We start from the raw sequence: 17192 nt of genomic DNA on the forward strand, positions 1-17192 counted from the left end.
TGGGTTCTGTGTGTGCACAGGGCAACATCAGACACAGATTAAACACAATCACAATAAAGATAAGGCTGTTACTTTCTGACAGGGTTCCCAGTATATCAGAGGGAATTAAACAATCACACATTAAGTCTGGTTATTGTAAGAACACATAAACATGTTGGTTCCTGAGCTCCTGCAGATGTGGTCCCCAGATCTGTTTGAAAGAAACATCAAAAGTCATGGATTAAAAAAATGTAACCATAACCTCAGTGGAGAAAGAAGAAAGATTATTTTATTGTAGCATACACCCTGCAATCAACACATCATTAATCATTAAGTAGCTGCCGTAATGCATGGGAGGATAAAAGTTTCACAGTTGTAAAACCTTACAGCAGCAGATGTGGCATTGAAACCCTCTTGGAAGCTGTTTTCTAGGTTTTAGATCTGGTGATAATCCCAAACTGGGATGCTGTGATGTTACAGCACCCCTGTTTTCCACAAAATATGGCGAGAAATTTGTGTGAGAAATTTAGATCAGTGCAGAAGGTGGATCAGCTGATTTCCACTCTTTAAAAAGAAGCTGAAGAATTGTTTGTGTCTTGTTCTTAATTCTTTATCATTTTTCATATTGTTTGAGATTACTGATGCTTTAGAAATGAACTTGCCTCACCTTTTGAAATGTGTAAGTAATCATGAAAGGTAAATCTGGCTCCTCTCCAATCTGTGAACCCGTTTGAACTTCCACACAGAAACTTTTCAAGTCATTTCCTGATCTGCAGAATGATCGTGAACTGTTACACACATTAAACTGATACAGCTGATACACTGAGTCACTCAGTCACTGTTTGTGCACTCTACACACACTAACACACAAATACCAGGGATGGGAGCTGCACAGTCATGATGACTTAACCATCAAGTCGGACTTGTCTTTATCTCAATGGGTGAAGAGCGGCATGCATGAGACAGAGAGGGCAGGAAGAGGAACGTGATCAGAAGGATTTAAACTTTGGTTTATAAAATACTGTAACAAATCATCTCTCATTTAGTTGTTGCAGAATTCTCTCTGTGCCAGACAAAAAAATTATGTGACGGTTTCATGTAAAGATATCACAGAGTTGAGCGTGTCTGAACAGGATCCCAGCAGAAAGGCACGCAGAAGAGCTCGATAGTGGGCATGGCAGCTTTATCTGTGTGGCAGCTTATCAGGCCAAGGCATGAGGGGGGCCAGGGTCTGTATTAAACATGCAAACAGCCTGTGTGACCAAGCTTACTGTCTATTCTTACTTTCCAAACAAATTTCTAAAACAAGTTTATATGCGCAACAAATGATGAGTTTGCGAGTTTTAAGTAGACTCAAATCTGCCTCAAACTGAAATTAAAAAAAAAAAAAAAGACATCATAAAAAAATGTCCTTACTTCTGTTTTTCAAAGTCAACTGCAGCACTTCAGGATGTGTTCCACATTTCAGCAATGCTTATAGAAAGAACGAAAGCACGCAGAACTCAGTGTAAAAGTTAAAAAAGTACTAGAAAAAAAGCAGCATCAGACAGTGCCCCATTGTGTTGGATAGATGCCAAAGGTAAGATAGTTTTCTCACGAGGGAATTTTGTTTTCACTGCCTCCACATTTCAGATCTACAAAAGCAGAGATAACTGCAACATTTCCAAACTAATTTTTAAATAGACCAAAATTAGACCACTGAAAGTCTGTTTGTCTACAGCAGTAACCTTAAGTGCTTTAAACGATGTCAGCAGCTGTAGTTCCCTGAGTGTCCAATAGGGTCTGTCTCCAGTAGTAAGACCGTCTTCATAGATCTCCATGTCAAAATAGATGTAGCACAGTGTTGATACCAGTGTGTAGTTCAGGCTGACATTTTGGTCTTATATGAACTTCATGACTTACTGTAGATATAGAAATTATCTGGCAGGAATTTGTATGTCTTATGTGGATCATAACTGTTCAAAGTCGTCATTTCCAGCCAGATCATTTCTACATTACATCACTGGATACATAACTTTAAAGTTTATTAAAGGTCAAATCACCAGCCTGTGAAACAGATTGAAGCTGAGACTAACAAAGTTATGCAGCCTTCAATGACAGTTCTTTGTCCACTGAAGGCTGAGTTGAATAATTTTGTAATGAGAAGACAAAGATTATATTCAGCTGGACTTCTCTTTTTGTGCAAGCCGCTTCAGTATCTGAAAGCCCAAAATAAACATGATGCAGCTAAATTAACTTTAAGATCTGAGTCAAACTGAAATCATGTGCTCCAGTTTGGTTTACTTCTTATCCACCATTATTAATGTCTGTGCCTTCGAAGCTGAGCATTTTTAGTTTCTTTGGCTTCAGTTTGATTTGAGTGGCAAAACTCCTACATGATGAGGGTATTGTTCCCTCTTTGTTTTGGGGAGTTCATTTTTATTGTTATATCATTATACTAAATTGATGAACATTGCTTATCAAGGCCACATCCATCCTCTCTTTGGCACTACATCATGTCTAAAACAATGTGAAAACTTTTTTAGTTTCCACTAGTTTTTAGCTCTTAAAAATATCTTAAAAACAGACTTCAGGTGTGGAAAAACTTAAACTCCTTTTGCTTTAACCACATTTCAGCTGTTTCAACACCGTGAACTCTGTGCAGACTTCCTTTTAGTTGGTAATCCAGATTTTCATCCAGTGATTAAAGTAAACTGCATTAAGGATCAACAAACACACCCACAGCTTTAAACAGAAAACAGACACACCAGAGCAGGTCAGACTTGCTTTCTGCAGCTTATGAATGCTCCTCATTTTCCTGTAGTTTTTACTTGGCTGCTGCTCCTCACTGCCGGCAGTTTAAACTTTAATCAGTTTTTTTCTGAATTTATTTCAGTATTTTTCTGCAAGTAATTCCATACATTTTTCTTTTTTCAATTTAATGATTAAATCTTTATTTTATTCATTTAGAAGACAACTGAAACAGTGAAAATTACAAATAATTAATAATTAGCACAAAAAAAGAAAGAAAAGAAAAGAAAACAAGAAAATTACTTTTAAGACTCTCAGTTTACAGGAATGAAAAGGAGTAGGAATAAGTACCAACTTATCTAAAGAAGTATCATCTTATCTAAGTACTTGTCTGAGGACACAGTCGTAGTGGCCATGCTAATTGTACCGTACTCAAGCATGATTGCCCCCCTGCAGCGCCGTTTTCCCGATGGAGAGTACGACCAGCAGTCACACTACTCCAGTAGGATCCAGACTCTAGACACACGTATGACCCGCCTACGTCATTGTGAAGCATCCATTTACACAAAACGCAATCTCAGAGTCAGCACAATGAGACACAGAGAACACTGCTACAACTTTAGAGACTTTTGGGTTCATGTTGAGTTGTTTTGGCCTGACACAGCCCTCTAAAACCTCTGCCATTGTTTGTAACAACTGTCAAGAGGAGTGGTCATAGTAATCAGGCGTCATGAATTATATGTGATCACTGTGTTGTGTCCCTATGTTTTTGTTTGTTCATGAAGTGTACCATGCTGAAGCACACCCCTCCAAAGTGTGCAAATGCCAGGGAAGTGTACCGTGCCTGAGCAGTGCAGTCAAACTGTCCAAACAAACTGGGCTTTATGGTTGAAGAGTACTTGGGTACAGTCCGTATGGCCAGTGTTACTGTGCTCTTATACTCCTTGCATTGAACCCCATTCACCTCAAACCATGGCAACCCTTTTTTTAATCCAACCCCACCCTTCTTTGGCCCTCTCCCTGACTACCATTTGCCAAAACTCATCTTGATGCCTATTCTTCCCATCCTATGTTCACAAACTTCTTAGATCTTCACGGAGTCAACCCTATCTTAATTCTTCTTATCCCAACCTACCATGACCCTTTTTATCAGACTTCACTGTGACCAGCTCTCACTGTACCCTAGCATGACCCCATTCCCTTAAACTCACTATGACACTTTTTCATCCTATCCCACCGATAGTGTTTCTCGATACACGCTACCTGCACAATCTTTCATACTACCCTACCTTGAACATCATTCATTTCAACTCTCCTTGACACTTTTTGATTCTATTCAACTTAGACCTTCTCTCTTCATGCCCTTCCTTCGACCTTGATCTTCTCACCCCAATTTCTTTGAGACCCTCTTTCATTCCAACCCTCCTGTACCATTTTGTTTTCACTCGTCCCACCCTTACTTGGCCACCCCTCATCAAACCCTGCCTTGGCCCTATTTTATCCTCGCCTACCTCAACCCTATTATCCTGCCCTTTGGTTTAGTCACAAAAACGTATTTTCTTTTCTTTCTGATGGTTATAAGACATCCCATATCTGTTGCTCTGCAGAACTTTCTTTGAGAGTTATATGTGAATGAAATGTGCAGGAGAGTTCTCCATTGGATGGTATCTATTTTAGTAAAACACTGTAAAAATAAAAACTCCCTCTTGCATTTTAGGAGTGTTCACTAATTTGATTAACGAGACTGTTTGTCTGCAGGTTCTCATTTCTTCATTGTTAAACTATAAAGGATCAGATTATAATACCTGTCACTACCCTCTGCAAACAAACCCCACCCACTGTTAAACCAGGATCTTTTCACTTCAGACAACAAGTGTCCCTAAAAGGGTTGAAGGGGTTCCTGCAGGGACAAAAACAAAAGCTCATGCATTGAAGGTAGACTGACTGTTTATTGGTAATGTTCATGAACAGCTGGAGTCACCAGAGTAGCAACAAATCAGTGGGACACATGAGAATGTTTCTAACAGCTCTTAACAAATCAAATGGACAGGGTTTTTTTAATGAAACTCTTTCTGCTGAAAAAAACAGAGGCATGATGGCTGTGATGGTCTGTCTGACTCAGTGAAGGGTTCAACAAACTTCAGAGACGCCCCCCCTGTGTTAATAGTTGGTATTATTGGAGTAAACTTCAGGTGTTTAGGTCTCTTTATGCCAGTCCACACAGCTTCTCACTGAGCTCCCACAGCTTCTTGGCTGCAGCGTCGTCCTTGGCTTTAGGATACAGCTCTCTAACAGTGCAGTTGGAGAAGTAACGCCCGCTCAGAGGTTCAATTCCCTCCTGCAGAGCACAGTGCAGGGTGGTCTGGGCTCCCTGGACCGGGTTCTTGAAAAAGTAGGCAGTCAAAGGTTTCAAGACCAGCTGCAATATAGAGCTGGTGTTCCTTGCCAGCTCGGAGTTGATAGCCCCTGCAGAAACATCAAAGTGTGGTTAAGTTTGTGAATCTGCAGCTGGTCAAATCTACACACAGATCAGGATCTCAGACAGTGACCCCCTTACCTGGATGGAGGGCGTAGCAGGTGACCTTGGTGCCTTGCAGTCTCTTGGCGAGCTCATGGTTGAAGAGCACGTTGCACAGCTTGCTGTCGCCGTAAGCCTTCAACACCTCCATGAATGAGGTCCCCAGTCCCAGAGCTTTGTGCTTGTTCAGACAGTCAAAGTCGATGCTCGCAAAGTTATGAGCCACAGACGACAGGTTGACCACCCTGCTCGGCTCACACGCCTTCAGACGGTCCAGCAGCAAGTTGGTTAGCAGGAAGTGACCAATGTGATTCACGCCAAACATCATCCCAAGACCATCTTCAGTGCGACCATGCATGTAGATTCCTGCGACAGGAACAATGTTAATACTTGAGTCACCACAGTAAAAAGTCACAGCTTCACCTGCACCCTCAACTTTGTGTTTTACTTTATTTCAGGAGGACTTTGAGGACTTTATTTCAGTTCTTTGAACACCGCTCACCATCTAAACTTATCCCGGACAGCTCAGAACGTGGTTCTGAGTAGATTTTACTCAACAGATACTGAAAACAATGCCTCCTTAAGGATGGTGTTGGATACTTAAATCAAACATTGCTCCGTACAGTGAAAATGGGTTCATTACCTAAATGAGTGTAAAGGTTTCTGCCATTCATTTTGTTGTTTTTAGAAAAAAAAAAAACAACTGACTGCAGATAGTTATTGCATCCTTTCACGCCATGACAAAACACAAAGCCACTCTCCGCATTCATCTGTCCTCACCCTTCCTATGTAAACACCTGCTGCCACAGGCTGGCGGTACTCTTAAAAGAACACCTTCACAACCATTCGTTTGAGCTCAGTGCTTTTAAAAAAGAAAAAAGAAAATAAAACTAGTCTGACCTGCATTGTTGATTAGCAGGTCTAGTCTGGATTCAGTCTTTAGGAAGTTTTCTGCAAAACTGCGAACAGACTTCAGACTCCCAAGATCAAGCTGCATAAACACCACCTGACTGCTGCCGCTCTCCTGGAACAGGTGAACCAGAGAACACTGAGTTAGGTTTAGGATGACAGGAAACACTAATGTGGGAATAAAAATCTCCTCTGCTTTGATTCATGACTGATAATAAACATTTTTTTTGCTCACCCTCTTGACCTCCTCCAGAGCCGCCTCTCCTCTCTGCTTACTGCGACAGGCCAGAATCACTCGAGCTCCTCTCTTAGCCAGATCAATGGCAGTTATCTTCCCAATGCCGGTGTTACTGCCTGCAGGTGAGGACAAAGGCACAAAGAGACACAGGTGATACTTGTTTTACTTTGTGAATCAGGTCTGGAAGACTGCACTGTCCTCCTTTTTTTGTGATCCTTTCCTAAAGAGTTAAGTTTGTCATTTTAGCAGCAAAAAGAAAAAAGACGTCCGAATAATACAAATAGACATACAGAACAAGTAAAAGGAGCTTGGATGTGTGCTAAACAGCAAAAAAAAGTTCAGGTATAAGTATGTGCCTTTTGGTTTGGGGAATCCCTGCACAGATTCACAGTTCTGGTTCAGCTCTCACCTGTCACGATTGCGGTCTTCCCGTGCAGCCTCACTGTGCTTGTGCACCTCTTCCCTTTCACCACAATCTCCCGGTAAACGTATGCGACCCCGATAAAAACTCCAATCCCCAGCAGCAGATACATGTTGAGGCCTGAGTGTCACACACCACACTGACAGACAGACAGAGAGAGCTCTGAGGTACACATGCACCTTTCTCCTCCTCCTTTCTGGGCGGGTCGATGAGTGATCTTATATTATGGTATGGCTGCTGTAGACTGGAAGGACCAGAAAGTCTCAGAATAACAGAGTTTATCCAAGTGAAACTCAGAAGGACCTTTCCCTCATCTCTCTTCCATACTGTACCATCCATCAGCGGGACAACACTACTTTCTGCTACAAACCTGCAATCCGAACATCTGTGGGCTTTGAGGCTAGAAGCTAGGTGCCCTCTACCTCTGTCAGGTCAACCATGACCTACTGTGGCACAGCGATAAATTTGAGCTATATTGGTAGTTCCCTCCCAGGTTCCCCACAGCAGACAGCTGACAATGTTGGTTTGAGTGACACTTCAATGAAGTCTTTGCCATCACGTCACCAAAGCTGGGCCTTTTGGTACGACATGTCAGAGGATCCTTCTTACTGTCCCAGTAGAGCCTGGAAAGTTGTTTGGCTCAGCTTTGGCAAAGGTTCAGGAACAGGCATTCTGAGCTGATCAAACCATGTGACATTTCTCCAGCTTTCGGAGACATGCCATCCATCTGCACTACTGGTTACCACAGACCTAAGCCCCCTGTGCCCTAACCCTTTAGGGGCGCAGGGATTGAGGCCACATGGCCAATAGTTGGTTATTTCTCCTGACGGCAACTTACCTGCTGGGCATCCTGGTTCTTGGACCACTGGGTCTAAAATTGAGCCTGTATTACTAGATGAGATACAGGTTTAAATTCTGACACCAAGCCCTAACCCAGGGGTTGTCCCTCCACCTGCCCAAAGGTGCCAATGATCCACCTTGGACTTGAACAATAAATGGGGTTTCACTGATGACGGGCCGAACTGTGCTGATGTTTCAGAGTATGTGTTAAGAAACCCAGGAGGTATTTAGTACGGCATGGATCTATGCTTGTTTCCTTCACAGCGAGTGGTGTCACTACAGACATTTAAACCCCACCTGTACAGAAAGTGGTTTGTGTGTTGGCATAATTTGTGAACATACCTCAGTCGATCTGCTCACACTTTGTAGGTAAGTGTTGTTTGATTCTTTGTGTTTGACAAAGAGGTTCATTTTGTTAACCTGCTTATTTTGATGAAGTCTGTGAGAAAGACAAAGTTTCATGAGAAGAGTTTCCTTAAAGCAGGATAAGTTGTTCCTAAAAGGAGGAACCTACTGAACCTCAGCACAGTGGGGAAAAACGGTTTCTAAATAGGTATGAATAAAGTCTTTAAGTTGAAAAATATATTTCATTGTCTTCTTATGTTCACGAGTACATTTAACAACCCTTACTTTGTTGAAACAATGGAAAGGAAGTCCTTCTGTTCCCCCTTCCTCGCTGTCGGGGGCCATGTATGTGTTGGGAGAATCAAACCAGGTCACAGACCTCTACTGTTAAATTCTTCTCCAGGGGAGTGACAGCTTTGCCCAGAGGTAGTGCAAGATATTTGGGATTGTTTGTCTCTCAACCTCACTGGGGACACCCCTGGATCTCTTAGGTCCTCCTTGAGAAAGAACAACAGCACTTTGGGCTTGGATGATCCAGACTTTTTGCCTCTTCCCGACATTACCTACACTACTCAAAGTGTTCGGTGAGGGCATGAACACCTCCCTGTGGGCCCTCTTTGGCCAGACAGGACTTTGTTTCCACTCCTGCACAGACTCTGTGGCAGGGTGACATGGTACCTCACCAGCAGGAAGGACTTTCTGACCTAGGGGGATGGTCACGTTTAGCATCCAAACCCCGCAACCCACAGTTAAGCCTGTCAAGACAAATTTTCTGAGTGCCTGGGAGCTGTCAACTCAGTTGCAGAATGTAGCAACTTATTCCTCTGGGAATACTTACCTTGGACACTGCTGGTCATGAGCAACAGAGGGAGGCCCTGGAGAATATGGGCATCATCAAGCACATGTTGAATAAAATATTCCACCTGTGAATGCCTGAGATGGAGAAACCTTCAGGATAAAAACAAGAAACAAACTCACACCATGAGAGTAAACTGAATGTTTATTGATACTGGTCTTGATCAGCTGCAGTCACACAGAGCATAAACAGATCTGTTCAATAAGTGGGAATATTTATAATACATCACAAAAAGAGTTGATGACATTATTTGTGCTGTAAAAAAAGTGCTGAGTCATGATGGTCAGTCTGACTCTTTGATTAATCAGTAGAAAGGAGTGACAGTGAAGGGCTCGACAAACTGTCTTACCTAACCTCACCTGTTCATAAAATGTTTCAACTGCACAAGAGGACGCCCCCCTGTGTTAATGATTGGTATTATTGGAGTAAACTTCAGGTGTTCAGGTCTTTCTATGCCAGTCCACACAGCTTCTCACTGAGCTCCCACAGCTTCTTAGCTGCAGCGTCGTCCTTGGCTTTAGGATACAGCTCTCTAACAGTGCAGTTGGAGAAGTAACGCCCGCTCAGAGGTTCAATTCCCTCCTGCAGAGCACAGTGCAGGGTGGTCTGGGCTCCCTGGACCGGGTTCTTGAAGAAAAATGTGGTCAAAGGCTTCAATGCAAGCTGCAACAGTGAACTGGTGTTCCTCGCCAGCTCTGTGTTGATAGCTCCTGCAGAAACATCAAAACAAGAATCTCGTTGGTCAAAAATTAAATACAACGTGTCACTTTTTGAAAGTGTCACTCAGCTGATCCAAGAGAATAGGGAGCAAATGCTAACCAGTTAAACCAGTCACTGGATTTCTTTATTGTATTTTGATTGACAGATTAAATGCTGGGTGGAGTACGCAAGGATTCTAAATGTCTGGCGGTCCACTACTAATGTTTAAATCCTTTCAGGCCTTTGCTTAAACAAGGACAGGGGGTAAGGAACAGGAACACAGAACTGGAAGTCTAATCAGGATCTCAGACAGTGACCCCCTTACCTGGATGGAGGGAATAGCACGTGACCTTGGTGCCCTGCAATCTCTTGGCGAGCTCATGGTTGAAGAGCACGTTGCACAGCTTGCTGTCTGAATAAATCCGGAAAACCTCAGAGAACGAGGTCCCCAGTCCCAGAGCTTTGTGCTTGTTCAGACAGTCAAAATCTATGTTCCCAAAATTGTGAGCCATGGACGACAGGTTTACCACCCTGCTGGGCTCACACGCCTTCAGACGGTCAAGCAGCAAGTTGGTTAGCAGGAAGTGACCAATGTGGTTCACACCAAACATCATCCCCAGACCGTCCTCAGTCCTTCCCTGCATGTAGACACCTGTGACGGGAACATGGAGGAACATTGTTAACTCTGGAGTCACCAGGGCAAAAAACAAAACAAAACACAGCTTCACAGTTAGGCTTTGTGTTTAACTCTAGTCATGATTTTTAGCTTCATTGCAGACCCAATTTAAGAATATGGTTCTGTGTAGGTTTTACTGGACAGAAACTGAAAGTAAAACACCTTGAAGCTGTGCTGTAGTGTTGCACACTCAAACCAAACATTGCTCCTAAACAGTGAGAATGGGTTTAATACCCAGGTGAGAGTAAAGGTTTCTGCCATTCATTTTGTTGTTTTTAGAAAAAAAAACAACTGCAGATAGTGTTTGCATCCTTTCACGCCATGATAAAACACAAAAACCTTTCCCCCCGTTCACCTGTCCTCACCCTTCCTGCTTCTATGTGAACACCTGCTGCCACAGGCTGTCAGTACTTTTAAACAAAACACCTTCACCACCATTTCTTAGAGCTTATTGCTTTAAAACAGCAACTAGTCTGACCTGCATTGTTGATGAGCAGGTCAAGTCTGGATTCAGTCTTCAGGAAGTTTTCTGCAAAACTGCGAACAGACTTCACACTCCCAAGATCCAGCTGCATAAACACCACCTGAGTGCTGCCGCTCTCCTGGAACAGGTGAACCAGAGAACACTGAGTTAGGTTTATGATGACAGGAAACACTAATGTGGGAATAAAAACCTTCTCTGCTTTCATTCATGACTGATAATAAACACATTTTTTTGCTCACCCTCTTGACCTCCTCCAGAGCCGCCTCTCCTCTCTGCTTACTGCGACAGGCCAGAATCACTCGAGCTCCTCTCTTAGCCAGATCAATGGCAGTTATCTTCCCAATGCCGGTGTTACTACCTGCAGGTGAGGACAAAGGCACAAAGAGACACAGGTGATGCATGTTTTACATCATGAAAGACTGCACAGTACTTTTTTGTTTGATATTTACCTAGAGAGTTTAGTTTGTTGTTTAAGCAGCATGAAGGACAAAGAGCAGAGTCGCTTTTGATTTAAGTGTGTTTAGAAATGTTTCTGATTTCTCAATTTGAATGATAACTCAGTGTGAGAATGTGATACATGTACAGGTTTATGTTGCTAGTATTGCTAGTCTGAACCAGTTGCAAACAAAGTCAGGAAGATGCAAATAAACCTACAGAGCATGCAAATAAAAGTAAAATTTATAGATGTGCATTTCAAGTCTCAAGTTAGTTCAGTAAATATTTGCGCGTTTTGTTTATGATTCTCTGTGTAAATCTCATTATTGCACATGATGACGCACATTTGAAGAGCTTTTGGGATTTTATCTGCAGTGACAGCACTGTTTGAAGTAGCCTATGTGAGTTGCTGAGTTCAAACCAGAAGAAAGAAGAATCAGACTGATTTTACAAAGAGAAACTGAAGGAAGGACTCAGCAGCAGAAAGTGTCACCGCTTCAGAGTACAAACTGAGCTGACAGCGCTCATTACGTAATCTATTAATTTTAGTTCAAATTGCAGACCGAAGTAAGGTCCACACAGTCAAGCCCTGCACAGATTCACAGTTCAGGTTCAGGTCTCACCTGTCACAATCGCCGTCTTCCCGTGCAGCTTCACCGTGCTCGTGCATCTCTGCCCCTTCACTACAATCTCGCGGAAAACGTACGCGACCACGATAAAAACTCCGATCGCCAAAAGCAGACACATGTTGAGGCCTGAGAGTCACACAGCACACTGAGCGACAGAGTCATAGCTCTGAGGCTCATACAGGAACACACACACGCACACGCACGCACACACACACACACACACACACACACACACACACACACACACACACACACACACACACACACACACACACACACACACACACACACATTCATTCTCATACCCGCCTACTGTATGGGCGGGTCATTGAGTGATCTGATATCACGGTACAGCAGACTGAAAGGACCAGGAAGTCTCCGAATTAAACAGTTTATCCAACTTTAACCCTGAAGGACCTTTCCTCTACTCCCTTCGGTCCTGTTACGTCCATCTACCAGTGAGACAGCGCCACCTAGTGCTCCACACCTGCATCCAAACACCCGCAGACGAGGACGTGTGAATTGTTTTCTGCACCCTCTTGACCTTTTCTTATGGAAGAGGATTAGGGCCCTTGAAAAAAGTACCAATATTTCTTTTTAAATACTACTTTTTTTCTGATAAAAAATGTCAGAATTCTGACTTAAATCTCAAAATCTCAAAGCATCCAAAACAGTCCATATTTGTCGTTGTTGTGTGGCTATATATGTTAATGGTTATGCTGATGTTTTTAATTGTGGCCTTATTTTTTAGGCGATGACTTGTGGTAGTACATAAGTGCCCTTCTAAAGACGAAATGATAGCTCTTTCAGCCACCTCCACACCACTCTATAGTGGGGTAGGAGAGATATTTGTTATTTACATGTTTGTATGTTCAGTGATGAAAGTTGATTTTCTCCTGGAAAAAATAAAGTTTTAACATTGTATGCTAACCGCTATAGCATATCAATATCAACGCAATTTCTAATGTTCTTTTCCAATGTATGTTAGCATCAAGCTAGCACCAAGCGCTCTGTATCATTTTTGGTGTATAAGCCTATATAATATGATCAGTGGATTAAAAAATGAATGTATTGTGTGAGAGTATTACACTTGTTTGTGTGTTCAGAGATGAAAGTTGAAAGTTTGCCTGAAAACCAAAGTTTTATTGTTGTATGCTAACTGCTGGTATATCAATGTAGCTCCCTTTTGTAAGTTAGCATAGCACTAGGTTTCTCTATTGGAGCTCCTAATGTACCAAAATGATACAAAATCTACTAGATGTATAACATGTTGAATGTATGGAATAGGAATCTCTTGTAAGAGAGATATGTATTAGTGGGCTCTCAGGGAGATCTTTTGTAGCTTCGTTTTTACCTTATGCTTTTATAAAAGTTAAAAAGTCAGAATTCTGAGACCATAGTCAAAATTCAGATTTTTTTTTCACAGAAAAAATAGTGTTAACAAAAAAATAACTTTTTTTTTTTTCAGAGGCCTTAATCCTCTTCCATATTTTCCAGAGCTGCCGGACTTCTCTTTTTACTTTGACAAGCCAGAATCACTTGAGCAATACTGTTGGTAGGCTTATTGTCATCCAGTGAGAACTACCACAGCTTTAAGGGAACCAAAGAAGGGTTTGGAGAGAGTGGGGTGATTTGTGCAAGGGGGAACTGTGCCACCTGTTATCAAGGAAACCAAAGAAAAAATTGGTCATGACCACAAATGTTTGTATCATAAAAGTTTTAAGATAATCAACTTTATTCTACACACCCAGAAGTTTTCAATGCACATTGTTTGACTAAAGCCGGAAGTCCTTCCCCTGATATAGAAACATTGATTTTTACATATCTGCGTGAGTGAGTTAGTAGAGCAACAATAATTGAAGCACTGTGATCTTGCTTTCTTTCTAAAGTCTTTAAAAAGAAAACCTAGTTCACCTTGTATTCTGCTGGTGACACAGTTCCTCTAGGGTTCATCAAACTGCACTTGCATTCGATCCTTGGTTCCTTAAAGAAGATTTCATGAGTTCCCGCGGAGGGAAAAATACACACCCCCATACTGACTGAGAGTAAACTGATTGTTTATTGATACTGGTCCTGATCAGCTGCAGTCACACAGAGCAGAAACAGATCTGTGCAATATGTGGGAATGTTTAAAACACATCACAGAGTTAACAGTCAAGTTAAGTCGGAGCTGGAAAAAAAGTGCTGAATCATGATCTTTGTTTTATCAGCAGTGAAGGGCTCGACAAACTTGGTCTCATCTGCCAATTCACATGTTCATAACATGTTTCAGGTGCAGCAGAAGATGCCCCCTGTGTTGATAATTGGTATTATTTTAGTAAACTTCAGGTGTTTAGGTCTTTCTATGCCAGTCCACACAGCTTCTCACTGAGCTCCCACAGCTTCTTGGCTGCAGCGTCGTCCTTGGCTTTAGGATACAGCTCTCTAACAGTGCAGTTGGAGAAGTAACGCCCACTCAGAGGTTCGATTCCCTCCTGCAGAGCACAGTGCAGGGTGGTCTGGGCTCCCTGGACTGTGTTCTTAAAGAAGAACATATTTATAGGCTTGAAGAGAAGCTTCATCAGGAAACTGGTGTTCCTTGTTAGCTCAGAGTTGATAGCTCCTGCAGAAACATCAAAGTGTCAAGTTTGTGAATCTTCAGCTGGTCAAATCTACACACACATCAGGATCTCAGACAGTGACCCCCTTACCTGGATGGAGGGCGTAGCAGGTGACCTTGGTGCCTTGCAGTCTCTTGGCGAGCTCATGGTTGAAGAGCACGTTGCACAGCTTGCTGTCTGAATATATCTGGAAAACCTGAGTGGATGAGGTCCCCAGTCCCAGAGCTTTGTGCTTGTTCAGACAGTCAAAATCTATCTTCCCAAAGTTATGAGCCACAGACGACAGGTTGACAACCCTGCTGGGTTCACACGCCTTCAGTCGGTCTAGCAGCAGGTTGGTTAGCAGGAAGTGACCTATGTGGTTCACACCAAACATCATCCCCAGACCGTCCTCGGTGCGACCCTGCATTAAGATACCTGTGACAGGAACATGAAGGATCTTTAACCCAACAAACCAGTGAGACAGTCACATCATTCCTCCTCTCTCTGGAGTCACCACCAGAGTCTGCACAGCTTTAAAGACAGAATACTAACATATTTTCTTTTAACATTTCAAATACAGAATATAAACACTTAGAATGGGCACAGAGGACCACTATTTTAGAAATGACATGTAACGTTAGGCTCATGGATAAATAACGCTTGGCAATATTCATTTAGTGTAAAATATGCTGGTAAGAAAACAAGTTACCCCATTAAGGATAACAAAGATTGCATTTGAAAGGATTTTTATGGTAAAAATGATGTAATGTTAAAAACTGAGCAACATCTTTTAATCAAAATGCAGCCATATGTCATCAGGAGAGTTACAGCTGAAAGCTTCTTCATGTCACAGCAACTAGTCTGACCTGCATTGTTGATGAGGAGGTCAAGTCTGGATTCAGTCTTCAGGAAGTTTTCTGCAAAACTGCGAACAGACTTCAGACTCCCAAGGTCCAGCTGCATAAACACCACCTGAGTGCTGCCACTCTCCTGGAACAGGTGAACCAGAGAACACTGAGTTAGGTTTACGATAAGAGGAAATCTCCTCTGAGATAAAAATCTCCTCTGCTTTCATTCATGACCTATAATAAACATATTTTCTGCTCACCCTCTTGACCTCCTCCAGAGCCGCCTCTCCTCTCTGCTTACTGCGACAGGCCAGAATCACTCGAGCTCCTCTCTTAGCCAGATCAATGGCAGTTATCTTCCCTATGCCGGTGTTACTTCCTGCAGGTGAGAACAAAGGCACAAAGAGACACAGGTGGTGCTTGTTTTACTTTGTGAATCAGCTCTAAAAGACTGCACAGTCCTCCTTCTGTGAGATCACTTCCCTAAAGAGTTTGTCATTTCAGCAGCATGAAGAAAATAGAGCAGGGCTGCTTTTCATGAAACTAATTGAAAAGAAACAGATCCAGCTCACAATTTACATTTCCTTCCTTATGATTACAGCTTGATTAGAAGTGAGAATTTAATACCCATACAGGTTTATGTCACTGTTCTGTGAGGTCCTGCAAAATATTTTTAAAAAGAGTAGCCTATAAGTCTTATTGTGTCTGCAGTTCTGTTCTTATAGCCCCATTCCCTCGTATTGCTTGCATGAACCAGTTGCAAAACAAAGTCAGACAGATGTAAATAAACCTACAGAGCATGCAAATGTAGTAAGTAAACTGTATGGATGTGCATTTCAAGTCTCAAGTTCAGTGAATATTTGTGCGTTGTGTTGATGATTATCTGTGTAAATGTCATTATTGCAAGTGATGACGCATATTTGAAGAGCTGTAAGGATGTTTATCTACAGCCACAGCACAGTTTGAAGAGTGTACATGAACTTCTAAAGGACACAGCTTAGTCAAGAAACCTGAATAAAGGAGAATCAGGCTGATTTTAAACATGGAGACTGAAGGAAAAACGCATCAGCAGCAGAGTACCGCTTCATTGTACAAACTGAGCTAACTGTGCTTTTTGTTGTTACGTAATCTTTAGATTTCAGGTCACACTCCACGCAGAAATAAGGTCCACGGAAGCCGTAAATACCTGTCACTATCACCGTCTTCCCGTGCAGCTTCACCGTGCTCGTGCATCTCTTTCCCTTCACCACAATCTCGCGGAAAACGTACGCGACCACGATAAAAACTCCGATCCCCAGCAGCAGATACATGTTACAGGCCTGAGTGTCAAACAGCACACTGAGCGAGTCAAAGCTCTGAGGCTCATACAGGAGCACACACACACACACACACACACGCACGCGTGCCCCGTGTACAACTGTGAGGGCCTGGAAAGGCTTGGACAAGTTTAACCGAGTTGAATCGAAAAGGAGTTTCTTCCACTCCCACAGACAGACAGGGAGACAGCGCCACCTGGTGCTAAACATCTGCAATGCAATTCCTGCAGCTTGTTATTTTCCCTTTAATTACCCACAATATCAATTATTATGGTTTAACTGACCCGCAAAGCTTCAGAGGTATTAATTCATTCAAGATTCAGGTTATTCGTCTTATAAATTTGAGTTAGATTCTTTCAAAGGAGAAAACATGAAATATTTAATACCTTTCCCCAGGCTCCAGCCTCTGTATGTATATTTATATGGAAGCAATTGAACAGTTTTTTTTTCTAATTATCAAACACATTAACTCATTGCTTTTTAAAAAAGACTTTATAACACCTGAAACAATCATAGGATTAATAATAAATAAATGATTAAGAAATTAATTATTATTTTTAAAATTCACATTGAAAAGAAAACAAAAAAGAAAGAAAGAAAGAAAGAAAGAAAGAAAGAAAGAAAGAAAGAAAGAAAGAAAGAAAGAAAGCAGAGTAATTAATAAATAGATCATTTTAAAGACAGAAA

The 17192-nt window shown here is 42.1% G+C and overlaps 3 protein-coding genes across 3 annotated transcripts; all 3 read right to left on the bottom strand.

The window, feature by feature from the left end:
• Nucleotides 1-4869: 4869 nt before the first annotated feature.
• LOC141797843 (dehydrogenase/reductase SDR family member 13-like) lies at nt 4870-6907 on the bottom strand. The gene is made up of 5 exons (XM_074679526.1): nt 6784-6907; nt 6372-6490; nt 6128-6251; nt 5267-5593; nt 4870-5175 (listed from the first exon to the last, which is right to left on the bottom strand). The coding sequence occupies exons 1-5, from the start codon at nt 6905-6907 to the stop codon at nt 4916-4918; spliced, it is 954 nt and encodes a 317-aa protein (XP_074535627.1). The 3' UTR covers nt 4870-4915.
• A 2088-nt stretch (nt 6908-8995) lies between these two features.
• Nucleotides 8996-11938, bottom strand: LOC141797842 (dehydrogenase/reductase SDR family member 13-like). Its single transcript, XM_074679525.1, has 5 exons — nt 11754-11938; nt 10935-11053; nt 10690-10813; nt 9861-10187; nt 8996-9546 (listed from the first exon to the last, which is right to left on the bottom strand). Exons 1-5 carry the CDS (start codon nt 11875-11877, stop codon nt 9287-9289), a joined length of 954 nt encoding a protein of 317 aa, XP_074535626.1. The 5' UTR covers nt 11878-11938; the 3' UTR covers nt 8996-9286.
• A 1588-nt stretch (nt 11939-13526) lies between these two features.
• LOC141798370 (dehydrogenase/reductase SDR family member 13-like) lies at nt 13527-16599 on the bottom strand. The gene is made up of 5 exons (XM_074680277.1): nt 16376-16599; nt 15450-15568; nt 15208-15331; nt 14450-14776; nt 13527-14361 (listed from the first exon to the last, which is right to left on the bottom strand). The coding sequence occupies exons 1-5, from the start codon at nt 16497-16499 to the stop codon at nt 14102-14104; spliced, it is 954 nt and encodes a 317-aa protein (XP_074536378.1). The 5' UTR covers nt 16500-16599; the 3' UTR covers nt 13527-14101.
• Nucleotides 16600-17192: the final 593 nt, after the last annotated feature.

Source organism: Halichoeres trimaculatus, unplaced genomic scaffold (assembly GCF_033239565.1).
Source record: "Halichoeres trimaculatus isolate MK-OKI-2021-1 unplaced genomic scaffold, fHalTri1.1 fHalTri1_scaffold_9, whole genome shotgun sequence".
NCBI classification, from domain to species: domain Eukaryota; kingdom Metazoa; phylum Chordata; class Actinopteri; order Labriformes; family Labridae; genus Halichoeres; species Halichoeres trimaculatus.